The 25364-nt window shown below is 36.2% G+C and overlaps 1 protein-coding gene across 1 annotated transcript; it reads left to right on the forward strand.

Annotated features, from left to right (window-relative positions):
• Positions 1-554: 554 nt before the first annotated feature.
• On the forward strand, positions 555-15722 carry LOC146729078 (uncharacterized). The gene is made up of 9 exons (XM_085495801.1): positions 555-563; positions 1195-1321; positions 7578-7662; positions 8436-8643; positions 8775-8903; positions 9717-9869; positions 10903-11058; positions 11845-11937; positions 12724-15722. The coding sequence occupies exons 1-9, from the start codon at positions 555-557 to the stop codon at positions 12871-12873; spliced, it is 1110 nt and encodes a 369-aa protein (XP_085351927.1). The 3' UTR covers positions 12874-15722.
• The last annotated feature ends 9642 nt before the right edge of the window (positions 15723-25364 follow it).

The raw sequence follows: 25364 nt of genomic DNA on the forward strand, positions 1-25364 counted from the left end.
GGTTTCCAGGAGCTTTGTGGCCTTTGCGATGGCAAATTTGGCACGTACTTCTGATGCTAGTACCAACAGGCTCAGGCTCTTGAACGGGGCGATCCAATTCGGCCCTCTGTGACGCTATCGCCATTTTCTCGTCTTTTAAACATGAAATTTCTTTCACGAGGGCGTCTTCTTTCTGTTTCTTCCAATTCTTGGGGCGATTGCAATTTTCGGCAATATTTCCAAATTCCAACTGTTTAGGTCGGCTACCAGTTATAGATTCGGAATTACCTAACCGATTTGGTGCTGGTGAACAACCCTATGTGATTATAACTTTTATACGGAGGTAATCGGCATTGGGCACGGTCTTGGCACATCGAAACATGTCCTGCATGTCAAAGTCGCAGTCCGACAATGATACGGAGATCCCTTCATCATTTTCATATCTTATTTGAAAGACACTGTCTGCTAGCCTTGTTACGTTACTTCTAATGAACCGTTCAAACTCACTGTATGTTTTCATACATTCGGAATATCGTTGCAAAACACGAGATCTGAACGATATTTGAAACTGGTACATGGTGACGGTACATACTGATACTAGTATGTAAAACTATATAAGTAGAAGATTCCTGGGAAAGACTGACTGGGCGCTGTATGGCAAACTGGCAATGGGACATGCCATTATGCGCAAACGCGACACTCACAATGATAATATTTTTAATAGGACTGTGTATAAACCCATTGACAACATCTCAACAAACTAACAATCGAAGGAATTTACTTTTAACGTTTCTTGTTAATATTCATTTCCAGTTTTATGTTCGTATTATATTTCTTCCAAGTGTTACACAGCAATGATTGTTATACCTACAAAGCAATGGAATATTCAACTACCCCTGTTCCTCGTGCCCACACATCAAAGGCATACCGCGTCCGGTGTTTTGTTTTGTCACTGTCACGTGACAGTGTATGTAACTTTATTGCGTCTACAACGGTTGTTGGGGCTTATTTATCTTTATTATAGCCATTCCAAAGTTCAAACATTATGCAATCATCCGCCAAACATTAGTTGCAGGTACTTGCGTGTCTGTTGAAAACACTAATTTGAGCAGCGTCTTTCTGAAATTTTGATCTTTTGAAAAGCTGCGATGACGTATCAAGTTCTATAGGCAAGTCTAGGATTACAACAGTGTTCATTATTTTGTATCTCTGCAGACGTTCCTTGAAAATCCAGACCATCCAGATCTACTGCCAGTTGATAAACAGTTAGGACGTGTTCAGAAGTTTTATGAGCCAATGCGTGGTATGGAGTTGCCGAAACTAGCATCAATATTGGTCATTGGTAAGAATCAGTCTCAGTTGATGATAAATTAGGATTTGAAATTCATCTGTCCACAGGGACAGGCAATTTCCTCATTTACCTATCCCACTAAAATCTGCTTGTAATGAGACAGGTTGATTGGCCATAATTTTAATTTTAAATACAATGGTCCATTTCTGAAACTCTGATCAGTGCACAACGCTCTAAAATGCTCATCAACTGACTTTCCACCATAGAACACAAACATTAATGTATGGGCAAAGTGAGATGTTCATGGATATGTAACAGCAGAAAAAAAAATTATGTGAATCATAGATGTACTCCAAAAACAGCAAATTGTGAATTAAGTTAAGCTTAAGGTAGCGAGAAGGTTTTCGAATAAAACATTCTCTGTCTGTTGTCTCGTTCAGAACAGTAATTTAGCTTATATATTTCAAAAGACTAAGTATAGAGGTATAAGTTCGCACAAACTGGACAGTCATTGTTTACATAATTATCACGTGACATCAAAAATGGCGAACCTTGTAAAAATGCGAGAGCACACTGCGGAATTTACGTCATGCATTGTCCGTAATCAAGTCCATTGAAATGTGTCCCCGGTAATCAAGACCTATTATTCCGATTTCTATGCAGGTTTTTTTTTTTCCCCAAATTATTTCATACTTGGCACCTTTAACAGACTATTATTCTGTGACAAAGCATTTTCTTTAAAAACCCAGACATATTTCGCACCATCATTATCTTTTGAACGATAACTGCGAGTTTGAATGTCCTAGTCCGAACGCATTTCATTTGGCGGCGGTCCCAATGAGTCGTACTCAGTCAAAACCTCAACTCGAGAAAAACGCGAAAAACAGTTTTGGTTAATGAAACACACTAGATTTGCTACATTATTATAAATATACACTAAAAATGGCCAAAAATATTAACCTCTGATATCATAGAACTCATAAAGAGTGTCAGATAATGAATAATTTCATGCTCGAGCGTGAAAAATGAAGAAAACTGCTGGCATTTGAGTCCGTACTCCAGGAACGTTCGGGTTTCCATTGTTATGCAAACGCACAACGAGGGATAACCCTCTGACAAACAGTACTGTCCCACTGTACACGCTGGCAGTTTACAAACAGGCTAATCCTTCAAGTGTCTCTGATAAGAGATCTAATCAAACGGTTTTCATGGTGAAACAAAATGGCCGATGTTTGAAAAAAAATGCTGTTTCAGACTGCGACACTGAGTGGCAGATTTTCTTTGCCTCGTCTGTCAACGCTTTCTTTTCTTCGCCATTGCGTTATAAAAAATGGTATTAGTAAAATAGATAATTGACTTGGAAAATAATACGATTTAAAAGAAAGTTATACAGTACTTATTTCGCACATGGAGGTAAAAAGAGGAGTCACAGCCAAAATAATCCTTCTAAACTTCTTTTGTTTTAGACAAGTTTAATCCTATAATTCCCTTTGTCTTATCGTCCTTTCACCCCAGGATCGTCGCCGACGCGTCATTTAGTCTCAAGCGTTGCTGCGCACAGTACACATTCCAAGGTCTTGTTTTATGGTGTCGCAGTAAATCTTAAAGGACATAAATCATGCGCAGATCTTTTATACGTAGAGGAATCGTGTTTGTGAGAACGGGAACGTTGGAATTTTGAAAATTACAGAATTTCTTGTTAAGTTTATGTAATTTTTCGTTTTTCAGCACATTTTCCGTTGTATTTTTGAATCGGCAATATTGTAATGTTTCAAAACCTTGCTGTAACTGTTTTTAGTCCACAATAAAGCTCGTTTAATGATCATTGCAATGGTGCATGGCATGGACCGCACCGCGTTGTACCAGAGACTGAATTTTGAGGTTCGAAATGACGCTTTTTGAAGTTTATATCCCTTGTATGTTCTACTTCCTACGGCAGTGCGTCAACAAGAAATTCGCTGCATTTTTTTTGTTTTCGAGCAATCGTTTCGTTCACAGCATATGGAAAACAATTTTTCGTCTGTAATATGCTCTTCGATTTCGTTTACGTCTTCTGAATTGAAGGACATAGCAGTTTCAGCATCGTAGTCAAACTCGTGCGCGTTACCCATTATCGCCATATTTGTTCATAAGAATTTGACAGAATTGTCACGAAAATCACCGAGTGCTGCCGAAGGCGTCCGTAGTATGCTAATTCACGGTAATCCTCACTGCGCTAAGAGGAAACTGTTCTCCTTGATCCGTTCGGCAAATAAACTCCCTGATCTATGTACAAACAGCGGCGACCATCCTGGTACCTTTGATCTAAGCTTGGCTGTGACTCCTTCTCTTTTTACCTCCATGTTTCGCACAACCTCCCGCCCGCTTTCGCTTTCCAATCACCTTTTTCACTCGCTCTTGCGACCGATTGTTGAATTCGACCGGACAATTTCCGCTTTATTTTTGACCGCGCAAACCCCGAAATATCACCGCCCGCTCGCTTGCGCGCATTTGAAATTAGGATTAATAGAAAAATTTCCGAGGTTCACATTGTCTTATAATTGTCTTTCTGGTTGTTATGAATGTTCAACAGCTGACAAAAGTTCAAATACTTTTTGTTTTAACTATCTATAATTATATGCACGCAATCTGACCCTTTGACCTTGATTTGGCTTGGACTGAATATTTTATTTTGAACAATATTCTGACGTGAAATACAAAATGTATTTCAACACAAGTACGACATGTTGTCTGGGTTTTCTTTCCTGATTGTTGAGTCTTCGCAATGTGTTTTGTATAATTATTGTTGTTTTTCCCCCCGAGGCAAAGACAAGCTGAAGGACCATGAAGCTAAATGGCAGTTTCATGCAAGGGCTGAGTGAAAGGAAATATTTCTAAGCCTAAAATAAAACCTTATATTACACCTCTTTGTGTATTTGTTAATTTAACATATGTTTTTAATGAAAGTATGTCTGTAAATATCTAAAAAAAATCTCGTTTTCGTTGATAATTTCGATTGTTTGGAATGTCTGTTTACCATGTCCCAATAATTTGTTTGGAATGTCGATCCCAGTTGGTTTCTCCATACTGAGTTTAGGAAGGGCGTCGATCAACACAATCAGCCGAAACGGGACAAACATTTACCCTAATTCATGGGGATCATGTCCGTAATTTGTGGGCTGAGACCCCAAATAATTTAACAAGTACTATTATTATTATAATATATATTTTAATTACATGGCAAAACTACAACAGATCTGGAGTTGTTCGCGGTGAAACAACCGTCTTGAAGTCGATGCAACTTCAACTAGCCATTTCTTACCTTGAAATAAAAAAAAAACTAAAAATTCGAAGAGCATCGGGAAAAATATTAATAATCATTCTTATCAATCGCTTGCTTTATTTTATTCGAATCCACGAAATTCACGAGTTTTTTGACATTTGTTGGCAACTTCCGCTCTAAAAAGGATTGAAAATGTGGGTGTGGTTCTTTTGCGAGGTCCTGTTGATAATACCATGGAGGTATTTTACCTCCATGATAATACGGACAAATATGGTTCTGTGACCCAGGTTGTGCTCCGATCATGTGATTTTCAACCAATCAATGATGTTGTAACAAAGCATTTTTAACGCTAATTGAAAGGTCGTCGTACCATCTAATTTCCGGCGTCGATTCACATAGTGTTTTTGTGCTGTGACCGGCTTCAAAATTCGCTGAAAAACATCGGTATATTTTGACAAACGGATGGAATTTGACCTCAGTTCAAAAAGAAAATACTAGGCTTAGATACATTAGAGTCCACGGCGAATCAGTTTTCTCTGCAAGTTGGGAAATAAAGTAAACCAGAGTAGGGTCGATGATTTTCAGCCCTGAAGGACTTCCGTGTGAATCCTGAGTTACGAATTGTTCATCGACTGGCCACCAATTATTTATGACTATAACTAAATTTGACACGTTTTTTTAAGTCCAATAAATTATTCATACATGTCAAGCTCTGCTCTATTTTTTCAGGGCATGTGGCCGTTTTTAGTCGAAAATATTTGTTGTGGGAACACTTTTACGGTACGGTATAGACTGAACTCATTCAATGATCGTGACTTATTTTTGATAATTGAATGTCAAATTTTACCAGACATGAACCGACGTGGATTCGGTATCGTTATTTTTGGAATTAATCATTAACATTTCCTCGTTTCTCTACTCTGTCAAAATGAGTTACCTATGCTTTTTTCACGTAACTGTCATTAAAATAATAAAAAATAGTACATCTAGAACAAGCACCCAAAACATGTAACAAGAGGTCACAGTTCAGTTGCTTTCATGATACAAGTGTCATACAACTACGTATTAGATTTGAGGTGTCGTTCAGAATTTAATAATAGTTAATACTAGTTGTATGTTCACACTTTACTATTAAAACCACCATTTCGACCACTCATGTGCCAGTGATCCGTGTTTGGGTAAGCGGTCGGTGTTTCAATGAGCGAGCTAGCGAAAAAAAATGCGATTAAAATGCGGTCGGTTTCCGGTCGGACAAGACCGCATGGTCGGAAATTAAGCGATAAGCGGTCGATGTAAAAGCGGAAAGTTGGGCGAAATGAGTACTGTATGCCCATGTTTCTCCGAAGTCTTGACTGACAATAATGCTGGCAATGGACGTTAGATAAACACGCATTGTTTGCGATGGAAAGCTTATCACCCGTTATATCAGAATCGTCGACAACAGAGTATACAGATAAGATGTTATCATTTAAACCCTTCCAAAAATAAACATTATGCAAATATGCATGAAACGGCAGTTGTAGTCTTTTCTTCTAGCGTTTTAAAACACTAATTTAAGCAACGTTATTTTGCAATTTCGATCTTTTGTAAACCTGGGATGATGTATCAAGGTCTGAAGTAACCGTTTTATCAATTTGTGAAAAATCAAGAAAAAAGTGAAAATTTCCCTTCTCGCTACCTTAAGGTAGCGGGACTATTATTTGCATACTTTTTTTCATCTTCTAATTGGGACCAAACGACTACAAATAGACCCAGGAAAGTATATATTTTTGGAATCGCCAGACTTCAAGCTTTTCAAAGGTGTGTTTGTCATGCCTGTATCTGCATTCTACGGTGCGTTACTTAATCAAAAGTGAAAAATTACTTTTTTTGTAAAAAAAATAATTACGCATTTATGCTGGCGATAATAAGTTTTGTTTTCACTTTTCCTAGTTGTTCAATAGTCTGGTAAATTGAATGTGTCTGATCAGTTTTATTCAAGCAACGCGTTTTGAAAAATAGTGTCCTGAATTTTAATTTCTGTTTTAGTCGCATTGACCCCAACTCAAATCACAACACATTGGTAAATAATCCATGAAATAGTTTGTCTGGACACATTCAAGTTCCTCTCATTGTCACCTTAAAGCTGTGAAAATTTGGTGTTAATCCAACGACAATAAGTATACGTTATTTTTTGTTAAAGACCTTGCATTTTGAAAAACAAACTCCTAGAAAACGTTGATGACGTCGATGAAGTCACAGCAAAGATTTTCTACCTTGTTTATCTGCACAAGCGATTTGTTTTCCCATCAAGGTCTGTTTTAACATGTGTAGGGGCATCCAATTGTGTAAGGCTATTGGAAACCCCCCAAAAAATAAAGGAATGGGATAGCTATAGTTCAATAAAACGGCAGATGAAAACACTAAAATCAATGATTTTTTTCAGTGGCTGTGTGACCTTGTCTGACACATTCATATGCAAATGACTAATCTGTGAAATAAACAGGAGCGGAGACAAACCACTCAAATGTTTGGAAACACTCATTGTGTGTCAGATAGCTACTGATAACACATCCTAACATTGCTTTGTCTTGAGTTTATCTTTGAAACTTATAAGCACACGGATTAAACCTGTGTTGTTGATTTTGGAAAACACTACTGAGGCTGCCTTGCTTCCCTTCAGAAAATCTACATTTTAACCAATTTACATGACATTCTATGTTATGTTGACTTTATCATATGAAAGTTTATAGTGCATTTCATCAATTAATAAATAAATGTGAAAATCGGAATTTTCAACACAAATAATAGTCTCGCTACCTTGAACATTAACAAAATGCCACTTTTACTAGTCACTGTCGCAAATAACTGAAATTCAGTTTTCAATTACACCCAAACTATAACATTTTGCATTGAAATACTTGATTTGTGAATGAAATTATTTATTTTGCATTGAGTGTTGTAAAAGTTTGTTGTAGGATGAAGCTCCATGTGTTTTAGCTCGCTGTCTTGACAGTGAATACTCAGTTTGTTCATAACTTCTTATTTGATCGCTAAACATTGCAGGTGTAGGTAATGTTGGTTCCCGTCATTTGCAAGCTCTTGCAGCCTTGGATATGGCTGTCAACATTGTAGTTGTGGAATCATTCAAGTAAGTACTATTTTACGCAAGTAATTTAATACTATATTTGCTAGTTTTCTTGTAAAAATAACAGCTGTCTGTGGTCATACTGTATACAGTTAAGGGCTGGTGGTCATACCTCGCAAGTACAAGCTCTGTTGGTTAGAAGTAATTTTCTCTATAATTCAACTCACTCTCTCAAAGGAATGCATAAATCAGTTTTGACTTTGGTACGATGTGCACTGATTAAATCACTGACATCCTATAATCTTTGAAGCATTTCAACCAACATAGAAATTATCTTGTTAAATATTGTTTGTACTCGCTGGTGTGTACAACACTCAAAGGCATCATCTTTGTTCATATGGTTACTTTCTTCTTGCATGCGTGGTACAACGACCAAACGCTGCATGGATCTATTATTGGAAATTCCTCTAACAACTGCCATTAATTTCAAATTTAATCAAAAAGATGTTAACTTTTATCACAATATTGTTTTGTATCACATCACATCATAACCTAACTGACAAAGACATGTGACTTTGTTTGATTTCCTTTAGAAATGCATCACATGTTTCTTCATGTTCCTTTCACTATGGAAATGTACCAGCCGTATTTGATTTCGTCAACAGTGAACGAAGGTTGATAGTTGGTATTTTGCCGAGGTATAATGGTCAGGCAATGGATGAATAAATGAAACTTGGTTGGCAAAGATGGGTTTAAATGAATTAAAAGAAATGTGAATGTTTATGGGAGTCAAATCATGATTTTTGTCTAATACTGTTATCATTGTGTAATTGTAGGCAGAGTCTTGACCGTGCAAAGTCTATCTATGATAATGAACCGAAAGCTAATGCTAGTTCACGTGTAACATATCTTCAGTTAATTGATGACATCACCATTGGCTCAGCATTTGACGTTTGCATAATAGCTACAGCATCACCTCCACGACGCAAAGTGATTGAAAGTCTACTTGAACGATGTAAAATCAAGCATCTTATCATTGAAAAAGTGAGCTTATGTTTATTACATGTCTTGCAACATAAAAATGATTTTCACTGAAATGGAAGAAATGTAATTTTTCTCCAATGGGAGAAAAAAAAAATCTTCTGATCATTCATTTTTGTCTTTATATTTTTCAGGTTCTTTTCCAAACTGCCAAAGACCATGAGGATGTACAGGCCATGTTTATACAGTCAGGGGTGAATGCGTACGTGCACTTACAGTGGTGTGCGATACCCATGTATAAATATATGAAGGACCATATAAAGGTATGGAACACCTACATTTGTATTAAGGGGTAGCCATTATTTTGGCGGGGAGGGCCCTCAGAAGATAGTGAAACAAATTTGCCTTGTATTTTTTTTTCAACAGATTCACTCATAACAAACCTGTCCCTAGTACTTATGTCGGCGATTACATTACACAAAAATTCACAGCATTTTTATCACCTCTTTAATCTGTCTTTAACCAGATTGAGGTAAAATTGACATCGTGATCATACTTTTTAAAATGTATTTTAATGTATGTATTTAGGGATTTGATTGTAAGCCAATCAAGTTTTAGAGAAATCAACATCCAACGATAAATATCAGATTTCTGCATAATTTATAGTGCTATGTGTTATTAAAATGAGAAATTTACCTTAGAAACATGATAGTCAGTTATTAAATGGCCACTAACTTGAATAACTCTTAAATCTCTTGAACTACTTTTAAATTTAGCTTATTTCGCTGACTGGAAAATGCGCTAAATTAAAAACACAGTGAATATGTAAAATTTAGCATTGAACACATTATCTAAATGATAAAACCGTGAATTTAAAACCCACTGAATATGCCTGAAATGGTAAATAAGCGAAATTAAAACCCAATGAAAATTAGTCATTTTAAAGTATCAGCTTTTTGCGCCTTTCACAAGTCTTTTATTCTTTAGTTTGACAAATTTCAAATCAAATGGACAAATTTTATTTTATTTAATTACATTGCTTACAGGATTTAAAAAATAAATTTATTTTTTGTGAATGATGACAGAAGTTGACTTTAGCATTTCAAAGATTAAATTGAGTAATTATCAACCCACAGGGACCAGTTAATTTACATATACATGGCCAAGGATGGGGATTGTGTTGTAACAGTATTCACTTAGTGGCATTGGCTTCCTATCTGAATGATAGTCAAGATGTCCGCATAGATGGAAGTGGTTTGAAACCTGGATATCAAGAATCCAAAAGAAAAGTAAGTTTAAAATCTACTAATAGTTTCCTAGAGAATAAAATTATTTGAATTTTTTTGGTTAATCCTATGCTAATTTACTAGATCTACTGAAAAAAAGCAATAAGGTTTGTGAACATCAAAAGTGAAAATGAAGTACCAGTACATGCTTTAAGATTAAAAAAAAATATTTCACATCTTGTACAGCAGTTCCAGTTGAATTCAAACTGTGCAATGCATTGCTTTTTAAAAATTGTCCACTGACCCCAATATACTTTTTCATTCTATAATAATGATGTTAACCATCATAAAATTTGTTACGTTGAAAATGTACATGCGTGTATATTACTATCCGGGTTCAAACTGAGCACACACATGACTGCTACATGTACATTGACATCCGGAAGTGCAACTACTACACAGATACTAGTTTACATACCTTGAGAAACAGAAGATATCTCTATTGGCATGAATTAATTTGATATATCGGTATAAATAAATACATTTTTGTTGAAACAACTTGACTAATCAAAGAGTGGTAATGAATACATAAAAAAATTTCGTGCCAGGATTTGAGGAAAGGACTTGTGGGCTTTGGCATTACCAAATGGCATCCATAGCCAATAACAGCTTAATTTTGTGATTTGAAGCTTGGGGGGGGGGGGGTCTTCAAGATTTTAATTTTGATAAGGTATGAAAATCATTAATACCTTAATGAAATTCATTATATACAGCAAGAAAATTGTTTACAAACATTTAAATGACTGCACGTGCAATGTTTGATGGCACATTGATAAACATCGGCATACAATGGTAGACCACTAGTACCAGTTTCCAACAACTGTTTTAAATGCAAGAAAAATACAAACAATAAAAGGCATATTATAAAAAGACATGAAGCATTTTGTAGGTTTGAAAAAATTGTACCGGATTCTACCGTATATTTGCCCTAATTACCTTAAGGTACCTTGTGACGCATTTATTAAATATGTGAGAAGGCAGTATGGTCACTAATGTCAGGTTTTACACTTTTCCTAAATTACTGTTATACTTGCAGGGTTTTGTTGAAGTATTTGGTACATTAAAGGGAGAGGTAAAATCAAAACATGGTAAAGCAGATTTCACTCTGGTCTGCACAGATGGGCCACTGACTGAAGGCAGAACTTTACATATATGGAATGACACTGTTAAAATGTACTGGACTGAGCAAACAGTAAGTGCAGAGTCGATTCAAATCATGTGTACCAATAGTTTCATGCACATGTCCACTCCACGATGATATTGCAAACATTATCAATGTAGTGAAACGCAATCGATTAATGTCCACAAGTAATTCATTCATTCATTCATTCATGTAGATATATTTAAAGTCACAGTGCTGCCACTTCTTCACTCAGTGTAGCTATCTATTGAACATATTAATATGGTATTTTGCAAAATGACGTCGCTGTCAGGTTGAAAATAACTTCTTGGTAGTCTGCACTCGTCTCATAGGATCTTCAAGTACAATTATAATTGCTGTGCCATGGTTTCCGCTCACACTCGACCGGAGTCCCGTATAAAAATTGTGCAATGTACTGCATTTCATCATAATATATTACAAAAATCCCATTTAAATTCCATTGGAACTAGCCCACCTCATTAAGCAAATTTCAAAGCATTGATTTCACAACTAATAAGTAATCAGGAGAAACTATGCTTTATCAATCATGCATGTCTGTGCAGCAACATTGCAAGTATTGTTGATGAAATTAAAGTAAATTGCACTTCGAAGAATAGCAGTTTCAAAACTGACCTTTCAGTGGGCATATGAACACCACCATAGAGCCCTAATTTTATACTTCAGGATAGTAGCGGCTAACAAACTTTTAGGACACGAATCTTTAGAAAACAAAAATGGTGAAGATTAATTTTTTACCTGTTAACCACATCCTTCCTTAACTTGTTTTATCTTCTTGGTTATTAAAGCATAGTATTTATGGTTTTCTTTTCTTTTCAGGGTTCTCTGTTTAGCAGCTTTGCTGTCAGTGATTGGAAATGGGAACGAAGAGAATTTCCCTTCCCGTTTGTAAGCCAATGGACTAACAAACTGGTAAGAACTTCTCTAATTTTAATATTGACCTTTCCTGAATATTGAATTAGTGAAGTGTAATCATGACAGATTGTTAATTTTGAACCCTATTTGATTACAACTAACTTTCATAAAAAATAAAAATAAAATTCTAACCTCTATTGAATACGCATTGCAATACTAAGTTGACACATTATTAACGTACTCCATTTTTACTTGAATAAGGTTAATGATAGTCAAACCTGTGTATTGCGAACTTCATCAAAATGGTCTTTGTATACGGGTGGTTTTTATATATTGCGGTTGAATGGATTTAAATGAATTTCAATGTTGGGAAGAAAAAATCAACAAGTGCTTTAAGCTTGACAATTCAGTCTAATTTTTCAGCAAGAATTGCTCTAATCAGTGTTTGAGTGTCTGTACATAATTTAAAAATCGAAACCGGAAGACACTCTGAACTCTTGCTAGAACTGTAATACGTTGTCCATTTTGTCTGAATAACTTCATTGGGAGCAAATATCATTTTTGTCTCATTTGTCCAACCTTTCTTGAATTACATGTTATTGAACCAATTATCTTTCAATTATACCAAAATTTTCACTGTACGTATTATTGCTAAATTTGTGGTTAAGAAACAAGACACGCTTCTCGGAGTGTAATAATTGTCTTGTATATAGACTTGTATATGCCCCCCTCCAGTAGTCTTTTTAATGATACTGCTATTGTAGCGATAGTGTCCTTTAGTATAATTTAGTATAACCTGCTTCATGTCTCTTATGCCTTTTTATTGTTTGTTTTTTCTCGCAGGTAAAACAGCTGTTGGAAACTGGTACTAGTGATCTACCATTGTATGCTGATGTTTATCAAATGTCGATATTATTGAATAATTTATACATATCACATCTTGCAGATGCTGGTAATGCCGATGCTCAAGAAGGTGTTTGCCCCATCACTTAAATAACATGTCTTGCCTTGTGTATAGTGCTGGTCACATAAAATTGTGAGCTCTAGCAATTGCCAATGAGAACAAAGTTTGTTGAAAATATCACAATTAGGTTTAAACCTTTTACTTTTTGATCCTTGAGTTGAAAATGTTAAGGCCAAACAAAAGAAATGTTTCTAGTCAGTATGTGCACTCACAAAAAGTGTGACCCCCCCCCCCCTCACACACTTACTTTGACACTGCATAGTGGCCTATGTTAACAAATTGATTAATCTTGCATACGTTGTCACCGAGTATTTGAGGGAGGAAGAATCAATTCATGTTTGAAAAATGACCTGAAATGTATTTTTCTTTGTGAGGCCTAGTCGTTCATTTAAATTTGATTTTAAGTTTATGAGCTATGTGTGTGTGTACCTCCTGCTTCATTTGATCAATTATCAAAACTCAATCTGTTCTATGATGAGATGTTATGGTCCATCCTTTACTAGTACCTCAATTAGATACAGCCAAGGTTATACCATGAAAATAGAAAGTGCCTGCCTAAAATATTTACAAAAATGAAAGATGGCAGTCCTAAGTCAATAAAAAGACTTTTTTTTGTAAATTACATGTAATTTTCAATTTAAATTGGACAAGTTTATAAATATTTTGCCTGTAAAATGAAATGTTGTACGCATCTCAAATGTTGAGTGCCTGTTTAAAATTACTAGACCAGTGGCTGGCTAAAAGCCTGGATACAGCCAGGTGACATTTAAAATATTTTGCAGTCCACACTAACAGTGGTTTATTGTGCTGTCATTTCTGCCTGCTGGTTCAGTAAATATTACTGGTTTGAAGGATTGTCGCATATTGGTGTCATAACAGATTCATCTTAAGTATAAGCATTTTTTGCATTGACCAATCAGAACAGGTATTGCAATGCGTGATGTTAAATGTAATTTCACAGTACCGTTAATACAAAATGATTCCCCACTGTTCACTGATACAAAGCGTAAAAAAAAAATTATTCATCTGACAGATGAAATTCAGAGGTTACAGAATAAATGATGCAGGAATGAAATGTAGTAACTTCTTGTTAATTAAGTTTATTATTCCAGTTGCAACAAATTGTTTCAATGTCTGATATCTACACAATTTGTTTTTTGTTTGTTTATTGGGATGATCATATTTTTACTTGTGTTTTGAATTTGCAACAGCTTATCATCTGTTGAATGGGTTTTAGTAATTACTTTTCTTTACTAAATTGTATTGTGTATTACTTTTGGATGGTCAGAAGTAATTTACCATTTGTAATAAATTAGTTACAAGAGGGAGGTATTCATTATATGGTCAGATTCCATGTAGGGTTTATTTCTATTAGCGCATTGTTGTACTATGTTTTTGTTTTTGATAGTTTAGCCAAACCTGTTTTCTGCTCTTTTTTTCCTTCATACATGTATAATTTTAAATTGGCATTTACTATTTAATTTGAATTACATCCTAACACCATCGCTATGGTTACATCTTTAACATGTCTTACCAAGTTGTTTACAGAGCCTCAGCAGTACTTAGTCTCTAAGGGCCAATTAGAACTAATGTTTTTTTCTTGACGCAGCAAAGGCATTCTTTCATCTTTATAAATATTTATAAATTTCAATCGCAGTTGTATCAATTTAGTCGATGAGAACAGTGCACAATGACATCAGTCTACAATATTTAAATGTTATTCAATCTGTCAATATAAAGCCCAGTTTGAATTGTAAAACATATTAACATGAAAGGAATGCTATTGTTGTGCTGAGAGTACAAAAAATGATCTGTGTTGCTACATGTCATAATAACCTGTATTTACTAAATTGTGACGGAAGGTTAATTTGGATCAGTATTACATAGATTAAAAAGTAGGAGCAATATACATGTATGCTCCTCTATAGTACATGTGCTTCATTATTTTCTGTTGTAAAAATTAACTTTATTTCAAAATGTTTTTGAGCTGTGTACTTAAATTCTCATAGCAGCAGTATTTTTTTCTGTAATCAAAGTTATATTTTGTGATCTTAAGAGACGCAATGTACATATTGAAATCAATTTGTGTGTATTCATGTCTCTTTTAGAAAGGTATTGTTTAAAGCTATATTTGTTGTGCGCGTTTGAGAACCATACTGATCTATGTGGTACCAACTGAATACACTCGCATGTGCAAAACAATTATAAAACAAAATAAATTGCACATTTACAAGTGTAAAATTCAATCCTAGTTTGCATTTGATATGATTAAAGACACCAGGTGCAGTTTTTGTGCATGTGCCATTTGACAGAAAAAATTTCCACTCGTTTGGTATTGCATAGGTTTTACTTTTTTTCTGTATTCCACGGTAAGTAGAGAAGTTCAAGATTTCAATATAATCAGGTGCTATTTGAAGTTTTTCTATCTAAAGCTCAATTTGTATATTTTTGAAATTTACACAATTTATAATAGAATGCATATCAGTCTTGAACCATTATGCTAATCAACTGCATGTATTCAAAATTTTGCCAATCTTAGAGTTGATTTGTTGACAATGTTGCTGCTTAGCTTCAGAATCTAGTTTATTTAGAACCTTGCTTAGCATTATTTGCTGCGTGTCTATTCTAGTCATTGGCATACTGATGTGAATGCTCAAGCAGTTAGGCTCAATTCAATTCGTAAACACAAGATGGTATATTGTGAAAATATTCTCAATTATTTATATTGATTGTATATTGTTACATTTGTAGCAATAATTGCTCTGAAAGTTTGTGTTGCACATATTTGCAATTAACTTCCTTGTATTCGTGTCCGATTTGTACATTTGGAGTTCTGATCAGTTCATTGCAATAAAATTGAGCTGCAGATTTATGCTAACTTGGTCATTGTTGACTTCTTTAATTAAACCAGCGTTTTTAGTCTTAAATCAAGGGTACTCGCATGTGGCGTTACTTGAATAAAAAAAAACGTGCATGTGATTGAATCGCATTTCTGGTGTAAAGTAGATCTGAATTGCATATATCCTAGTGTTATTGGTTTATCCGTATGGAAACTCTATTAAAAAAATCAACACTTCATTTTGAAAACTTGTATGCAAGAGGTGATTTTCTGTTCAGAGATGAGATTTTTTTATAGTTGTATGTTGAAATAACCATCTTTGAGAGGGGAATGTGCATCAAGATACTTTTATTCCAGCAAAATTTACCATCCAATGTGTACAGCACATCAAGCGTGGAAGTACCTAAAAATAGTATCCAGATTGTTGAATCCTTCGCTGTCAGATATTTGTGTTTTGCTTTTTAATCAAAGTATTAATGATCGGACTTGTTGAATTACTACTTTTTATCATAGAAGATTGTTCATTCCATTTCATATGTTAGTCAATATCAGAAACAAATAATATTGACAAAATATATACAAGAAGCATGTGCTGAAATGTCCAACAATGCTGATACTTTTAACAGTGGATGGTAGAATGCTCAGCTAACGTTAAAGGGCGGCAGTCATTGCGTCGAGTTCTGAACGATATGAAACACGTAGCATAGCGTTGTGTAAAACTCATGTGAAATGCATTGTTTATTTACATGAAATTCGAACACTCGCTGCGTGGCGACCATTGTCTTTAAATTGTGCAAAAATATTGATTTACACATTGTATCTTTTCAAGTGCAGCATACAAGACAAAATTGTGTAGATACCGAAGACAAAAAGTAAAATGTGATCAAAAATTTCGTAAGAAAACTGGTCTCCCCAACTGTTGTGTTCCGGTAATTGGTTAAACGTGATGCATTGTAAGTATCGTGATCAGGGCGCTGTTTATATGCTATTGGCGGACTTCTGTTTATAGTTGCCTAAAAAAGACAATGTCACAAATCCCACGCGATGGGGTGGTTTGAGTGCATGAATACATTGCCAGATATAACAATATACGTGTTTTTTTGGTTTTTATCTCAACCTTCTGCTTTTGCCAATTACAACCACTAAATAGTAATAATTCTTGATATCGGTTGTTAGGCAATGTCTGCATAATATTGTCCCCGATGCATGCCTTAGTATATAAATGGTTTTCGGTGTGAATTACTGAGACATACTTGTACTCTGCAGAAATACAAAAACATGATAAAGCTGTAACATTTTACCAAACACTCTAAAACTATTATTCAAAACGGATTTTGTTTATCGTGGTAAAAGTTCCATATGCGCTCACATAACTGACGTATAAAAAACATAATGAAACTATGAACTCTAAAAAACGTAATTTATTAACGAAATATGCGTTATATACAGTCTATTGTTAACTAATATTAGTTGTACACTAATTCCGTTATTTCCAAAGCCCACGCTTTTTCTTGTTTTGTTTTCCAATAAAATAAAATATTGTGTGTAATGATGGCTATTGATACTAGTGGAGCATTCCATTCTGTAAAAAGGTGGCGAAGGTAATTGGGAAGAAGAATATGAAGGGGTAGATAAAAGACAAACTAAATTTCTAATAGTATTTTTTGTTTAATAATTCATTGTCCTACTCCCTGTGCTCCCAGTCCCCGGGGTTCCAGTCTTTTCCCGCTGTACTACTGTGACTGCCTCGTGCGCATGACGAGTCGTTTGCATTGTGATAGTAAATATCGTTGAGGGCAGTATAACAAACATGAACGGCAACAACTGTGCGCGCAGGACGAAAACTGGAAATCGAGTTTAATAAGTATCATATAACTGACTTATCATGGACTGCCCACCAACCTATAATTATTTTTATATTTTTTTTGTTCCTGTTTTATTGAATCGATCAAAAAGTATTGACTTATCCAGCGCTCGAGTCAAGGATTATTCAATTCGTATATTAGTACAATGTAACTTGAATTTGCGTTGTTGAAAAATCTATTATTTTTGCTGCCGCGAATTAATTGATATATTACCGTACTATATGACGAAATATAGGGGTATCGGAACATAGAGATGTCCCCGGTGTGTTAGCTAAACAAGTGTGTGTGTGTGGGGGGGGGGGGCTTAGCATATATATGTAGCACTAAATGTACTTGAATCGTAGAGTTATCATTACCAGCCAATTCCCCGCGTTTATAGATGAAGAGAAAACAAATGTGAAATGAAAAACTTTCGCTGCTACCGGCCATCACATCTGTGTTTCAGGCATCCTTTGTTTCTATACCATTTTTGGGACAACAACTTGTGCCACTGCAGAAATCACAATTGTGGAGCTCGTATCACTAGAAGGCGCGAGATATACCGACCTAGGATATATACTTATGTCATCTACTATGTCATGGCTAGACTGGCATACATTTGTTGGTGTTTTTTTTAATAAAATTTTATGAAAATGTATAAACGGCAAAAGCCGGGTTACCGCGAAATCATAAAAATACTTTATTTTAAGGTAAAGTGGCTCTTGTCATTTATGCACTCCCATATATTTTATTGAGAAAAATAAGCAAAAGTTTATAAAGAGACAGTTTTCTCTGTTGACAAACTCGCACGCGAATTGCCTGGCAGCTTGAATCGTATAAACAGTTTGCTTATTCTAGACTCGTCGAGTGGGCCAGTTGATTGCCAGGTGGTTTGAAAGAGGTTAAAAAATTGCAATTATCATCAAAATCAAATTGGGTGACCATTTTGACCAATCCAGTCCAATCTCATTATTATCGTTAAATTTCAAGAACATTTTTGTATTAAAATGATAACAATTAATTCAATTCAATATATTCTGCAATTATGTCAAATTGTTTATGTCTCCGACATACTAGTAGTTCGTCTCGGTCAGATCACTTGTCGCCGCGAACAACTTTGAAAAACCAACTGTTTAGTTAAACACAAGCTGTCGTGCAACTCTCAAGTTAGTTTGCCAACTTTCTGCCCCAGTACTTCTGACACTTGCTTAATTAATATGATCTAAGTACAAACCGACAAAATATTACAATAGTCAAATCACGGTATTACTGCGGAAGTGTTTGTTCCCTTCCAGGTTGCCAGGCACCCATTCTATTAATTTGCATATACTGGTATAGGACGTAATATTAAGTCATATTTTCATATATTTAATTTTTCCTTCACAGCCACGTAACAAGTTCTTTCTCACCCAGAATGTTAATTTCATTTTGTCATTGTAACATTTTTGACGGTTATACAATTTCGAGAAAATTAAAACATGTAAAACAAAAAGATTTTGTTTAAATTCAATACGTTTATATTTAACCTAGCATTCAACGGTAACTATGATAACCAATGATGGTGAAGATGAAGTACACTTTAAACGTTTGCGCAATTAGAAAAGCGCTATAAGCCACGGGACTCTTTCCATTTATTGTTCACATTTTATGGATATAAGAAGGAAAAAAACGGCGTATATTAAATATATATTTCAAATACATAAAAATCGATGGAAGACGGGATTTCGACCAGTAATAAAAAACATATATGATAAAAATTATATGAAATTAAATTGAAACCCATCTTAAGATGAGCATGAATGTTCGAACAAAATTATTACAAATCGATTAGCATTTAATTGTGTTAACATGTGACGACTGAATATAAATACAAAATAATTCGCGCCGTTGTTTAACAACGAGATTTATCAGAGTTAAACCACACGGCGCATTCCCCGTCTAGACTACAATATTTCTGAATTATTTTTGCCACATCAATTCAGTAGTCAGCATCTGGTATCATCTGAAAAAAATAAAACAAGTGTTAGCGTACTTTGATTTCATGTGGCGCATCAACAAATTAAATTGTGTCAGTGATTGATGTTGATGCTTGGCCATTATTAGGGTGTCCCAATTCCAACCAGTGTTATGTCGTTGATATGGTTAATATGCATGGAAAATTGAATTCTTTTTACTATTTTCAGTATTTATTTTGGCGATATGATAGTCTTTTGATTTTTATGTGTTGTCGCAATTGTTTACGTTTTGCCCACATGTACGTGCGCAGTGACTGGCTGACAAGAAGCGGTCGTTCGCACCAAAAGATAAATGACACAAAATAAAATAACGACGTTGTTCGCTGATGTTGACTAAATATTCACGCATGCATTCCTGTTAAAAAAAACAAAAGGGCAACGTGGTCAACGTATATGGCGCGCTAGTGTTAATCAGTGAGTGGCGATCAGACATTCATATGATTCTGGTTGGCAAAAAATATAAACAGATGACGTCACAGTGCGACGGTCTATGCAGGTTGATTAAATCAAATTGAAGTTCAAAAAAGAGTTTTATTTGTATACCACCCTCTAATTCTGAATCTAAGCCCCACTCTTAATTGTAGAGGCCCCTCTAGATAACTATAGGTGTTATTAGGAAAGGCATATACAATTAAATAGGTGAGGTTAGTGTTAGGGGTGGCGTACAAAAGAAACTTGTTCCGAAGTTGTGAGCATGCGCACTGAATTAAACGTACGTACAGTACTTCATAACACATGTGCTCTTGGTGTTGCACATAGTCTATCAATTCTTCAAATGTGTTTTCGTGTCTGACTGAACGCGTTTAGTTTTGTAAAATAATATACTGGTATATAAGCGCATAGAATTGTGATTATAATGAATGAGTGAATCTATTTATCACCACGTGCTGTAATCGTGGTAAATAATGTGGTACATTCCACTCAATATATACCTACCATTTTAAAGTTGTTTACGTTATAATCGTCGATGTCGCTATAGTGACCAGACCACCTAGCATTCTGGTAAAATAAAACGAAAGTATTTGTAAGTGCATAATTTTCGCATAATGATATTGAGATTTAAAATGACAAAACTATGAAATCACCAATATATTTACCAAATGTCACCAACTTTTGACACCTTGAAAAACAAATTATATGCATATTATTTTGTTGACAAAAATTAAATATTGTTACATATCTTGTAAATAAATTACGAATATAACCGTATGTTTTGAAATAATTTACAGTTATTTCAAACGCAGTTGTGATTAGCTCGTGGTTAAAGCGGGGGAGTCGTCACCTACGCATGCGTCAGATGGCCATAGCGTGTCATTGTTGACAAACAAGCGTCTACCCATGAGCCGTTGCGTTTTTAGCGTGTTATCGTCGCTTGCTCATATAGTCCAACTAAATTTTTTTTTGAATACAGACATCATATTAGGAGTATTCAAGAGAACCAATGTGTACAAACACAAAACAATAACACGAGACAATATAACAACACTCACCAGTTCTTTGAGAAGAGGTTAAAAGACAACTTATGAATTCGTCTGGTCCCCTGCTCCAATTTCAACGCTGAGGGCGGTTAAGAAAATATTGTTTAACCGCCCTCAGCGTTGAAATTGGGCAGGGGACCAAACTAAAAAGACAATGACCTCAAAATGGCGCTGCGTTGAATACGCTGATGTCGCAATGCACACTGGGTAGGCTACGTGAACGACGTGCGTCGCTTGGGAATCAATTCCCGCGCGTGCGCAGGTAACGCCCCTCCCGCTTTAAAACCGTCACGAGAGCAACGCCACTTACCTTATCATTTTGTAAAGCGCTAAGTCTTTTAAAGTTTCTTGCGTCAACCATGTTTTTTGCTTCGTATGCCAACACGGGCATGGTTGGTGAATACAGTGGACTTTGTGGGTCTTCCTCCAATTGGTTTAATTCCGAATTCATCATCAGGGCACTCGGATTTGTGATTACGTCATTTCCGTTATAACGCGGTTCATTTCGGTCGTAAGTAGGGATATCCGTAGTGAATCGTATTTCCGAAGCGTCCGTTTTGTGATTTTCAGCCACGTCCGTTGATTCATCGTCAGTCTTCACGTGATTGCTATCGTATCGTGGATTTATTATCACCATATCGAGCGCGTTATTCTCGTCAGATCTACAAAATATTGATTGTGAATATTTAGTAAGCGGAACATCTGATGTAAAGTCATTATATTCTCCCCCCGTGATTTTCCCACCTGAATATCATCCGATTGTTATTCCACATGTTCACTAGTTATCCCTACAACAAATACCTTCTGTCACTTCTCAAACGTAACACTCAGTGAACAACAAGCTCGGCTCCGCCCACAGAATTAGAAAGACGGGCTAAATCACGATTTAAAAGGATAACGAAAAACTGTTGCGACAATCATTGTAGTATTTAATAGATGTACACCTACGTTTCCCGCCGATTTTTAGAGTTCTTGGCCTTTTCTGCGTCTTTTCGGAAACTGCTTTTCGCTACCTTGGTTACGCACGGGATCATAACAATAAAACAGATCAAAATGAAGGCGAGTACGAGCCAGAATATCAGAATGAGACTGGAGTGACTCATCGAATATTGACAACGTTCACCACGATACCACATGTCAGACTCGGGGTCTGCAGGACACCTGTTGGCAATCACAAACATAAATTATAGACGGAGAGAATTATAACAAATGTCCGCTTTTCTCATGTTGTTGTTATAGGTTCTTCACTGAACTTGTACTAATTTTCGTGATTTATGAAGTTTTTTTTTTTCGAGATTTGAGACTCTTTTTCACATTTTCACGATTGTGCTAGCACAACTCAGCCGTTACACACTAAGTAGAAGGTATAAGTAGAGCTATGAACTCAGCCACATTATGGACGGCTTATCCTAGTTCAACTGCCGAAAGATTGAATAAAGTTTCGGATTTTTGGCAGCAGCCAGATATCATTGGCGGATTTAGATGGGGGCCGAGGAGGCCGTGTTCCCTCTATTTTTAACAACCAATAGGGCTTTGCGCCATCGGCGCTCGCGAACTTGGCCTTAGGCTAACTTATCGCCCCCCCCTATTCCAGAATCCTAGATCCGCCCCTGGATATTATGCGGATTTTGTGAGCTAGATAGCACGCTGGAATACTAAAATTCGAAAAGCTCTCAACAAACTGAAGTTAGCGTAAAACATGCGAATTCAATAGCGCCCCATATCTCATTGTATTGTCATGAATTAGTTTTCGCGTATCTGTTGACCGACTTAATTAGTTGATTATTAGCTGAATTGCTGTGTTATGTCTGTCATCGTTTAGGCCTATTTGAAGTTTTGGATGGAACTCGACTCAGTGATTTGGAACTAATTACGAGATAACCGTAGCTATTCTGACTATTGATTCTGACAGTTGGTATTCGTAGTTATTAATGTAGTGAACGATTAATCAAAAGATATGACGTATTCAGTACTTAGTGTGATTGGCTTTATGATTGAAGGTTACGCCCTAGATTCTTTTTACTGTATTGTAATTGGTTAGTGTTTTGAAAATGAATAAAGAGAGTTTGAGTTGGTTTTGGGGAGCACAGCACGATAGACGCAGTTGAGTGCAGTCCTGGAGAGCCTTGGGGCGAGTGTTGACGCAGTCTAAGAGAGTCTTGGGCCAGCCTTGCCATAGTCTTGGGGATTTTTCCCCAGGGCGCTGTGTCTTATAGAGTGCTCGATTGATCAACTAAGACGAGAGTTGAACTGTATTTCGTTGTGTGCGTCTTATTTGACTGTAAAGTATAAGTGACTTTCCCGATCCCGTACCTCAAGGGGACGAGATATAGAGACGAGACGAGATTCCCCCCTGGCAAGTGTGGAGAACCCCGAGAGAAAGAATTTTACCCCATGATACGTGGTGGAGAATCCGGGCAGGTATTTAACACACATTGACATCCTGTGAAGAAAAGTGAAATGGCGAAGGTGTGTCTTTCTTGCGAACCGAACTAACAGCTCCATGGCGAGACGACTCGGAAACCGCGCTTGACGACTAACACCGTTAACAGTATGGCACCGATGTACAACGCTGAAGACATGAAGACTTCAGAACCCTTTCAGAAGGACCAGTATCGTATAGGACTGAATAATCAAGAATTGAGCGACATTAAAGACAGGAAGAAGAAAAAGAACGACCCGGACTAACGCGATGACAAGAGGAGACGCTTATAGACTTTGATTAGAACTTTAGCTATCTGTGTATTGCTTAGAGAACCGCTCGTTGGACACTGTAACTGACATTGTATAACTCAGGACGTTGAACTCTTTTCCAGAACCCTAACACTGTTGCTCAGTAATGTAATGTATTGCTTGCTTTTCCTATCGTTTTTACCGTTTTTTTTGTGATGTCGAATTGTATGTTATGTAAGCGCCCAGATCTGGAGAGTCTTGGGGCGAGTGTTGACACAGTCTAAGAGAGTCTTGGGCCAGCCTTGCGATAGTCTTGGGGATTTTTCCCCAGGGCGCTGTGTCTTATAGAGTGCTCGATTGATCGACTAAGACGAGAGTTGAACTGTATTTCGTTGTGTGCGTCTTATTTGACTGTAAAGTATAAGTGACTTTCCCGATCCCGTACCTCAAGGGGACGAGATATAGAGACGAGACGAGATCCCCCCCCTGGCAAGTGTGGAGAACCCCGAGAGAAAGAATTCATGTCCAAACTAAGTTCGAAAATTACATGGATTTTAAAAAATGTGTAAATTTTACCATAATATCTAATTCTCTAATCTAATTCTCACCGGGTACATGAAAGTATTTGCATTATTTTGGCGAAAAACAAAAACAAAATAACTTTTCGAAATCAAACATTTACCTCTTGACATGTCTCGTGTGATGCAACGTGACACTGAAAACTGCATAATCTATTGTTGGAAAAATTGCATTTTTCGCGTTATAAAAGCGATATATTTGCATACTTACCAGCACGTGATATCTTCTTCATGTACACAGTAACCATCACCACAATAACCATATGTACACTTTGAAGAGCAGATAACGTCCCCCGTTTCATTAGTACATTTAAAGTTTTCATCACATGTTATCGGTATTTCTACGCAAATGTTATGCGATCCTCTGTATTCCTCTGAAAGAGACACGTTTAATCATACAATTTAAAACTGGATACATGTATATTAGTGAATAAAGAGTGCCACTAGACAAAGTTCTCGGAAAATCTATTAAACGGCTCATTTCAATTCCTACTGTGTTTAGCATTCAAAAATCAGTCGAAATTAAAATCAGTTTTCCAGAAAAAAACAGAACAAAACAGAACAGTTCAGGGATCATGGTTTGTGGAGTAGATGTGGTTGGTGTATTTCACGTACGCGAAAGATACAAAACAAACGCGCGTAACGTACCACCGTACACTGTGTAGTTCTCGTCAAGCGCATAGAGTGTAGTGTTGCTTTCATAATATATGGCTAAACTGTTGTTATGTACATATTCTGCATCAATTTTCACGCCGGTATCATTTCCGTGAGTTTGTAATTCATGTTCGTAATAGATGGCTATATAGTCAACTTCTATAGAACCGTTCCTGGAGACAGAAAATAATAAGAGTGTATAATAAGTCTACAACCTAGTAATGAGGCGTTTCTGTGACGTTAAATGATCGGTGTAAGCACTATGGTCACCAAAGGCATCCGTGCAGTCGTTCGATGGGACTCAATACACCATTCTATATATCGCGCCCTCTAGTGACGGGCTGATTCTATGGTGCCAAAATGACGTATCCTCGGGGGCGAAGCTACGTCACAAGACGTTCCACGTTGCTACAACGCGCACCACTGTACTTGCATCAAT

Source organism: Saccoglossus kowalevskii, chromosome 22, assembly GCF_978046115.1.
Source record: "Saccoglossus kowalevskii chromosome 22, keSacKowa6.1, whole genome shotgun sequence".
NCBI lineage: Eukaryota > Metazoa > Hemichordata > Enteropneusta > Harrimaniidae > Saccoglossus > Saccoglossus kowalevskii.

What these genes read in the sequence shown, in the direction of transcription:
- LOC146729078 (XM_085495801.1), top strand. An exon ending in AGCATCAATATTGGTCATTG is followed by an intron (nt 1,322 to 7,577) that starts GTAAGAATCAGT and finishes TAAACATTGCAG; the next exon opens with GTGTAGGTAATGTTGGTTCC. An exon ending in ATCAAGAATCCAAAAGAAAA is followed by an intron (nt 9,870 to 10,902) that starts GTAAGTTTAAAA and finishes TTATACTTGCAG; the next exon opens with GGTTTTGTTGAAGTATTTGG.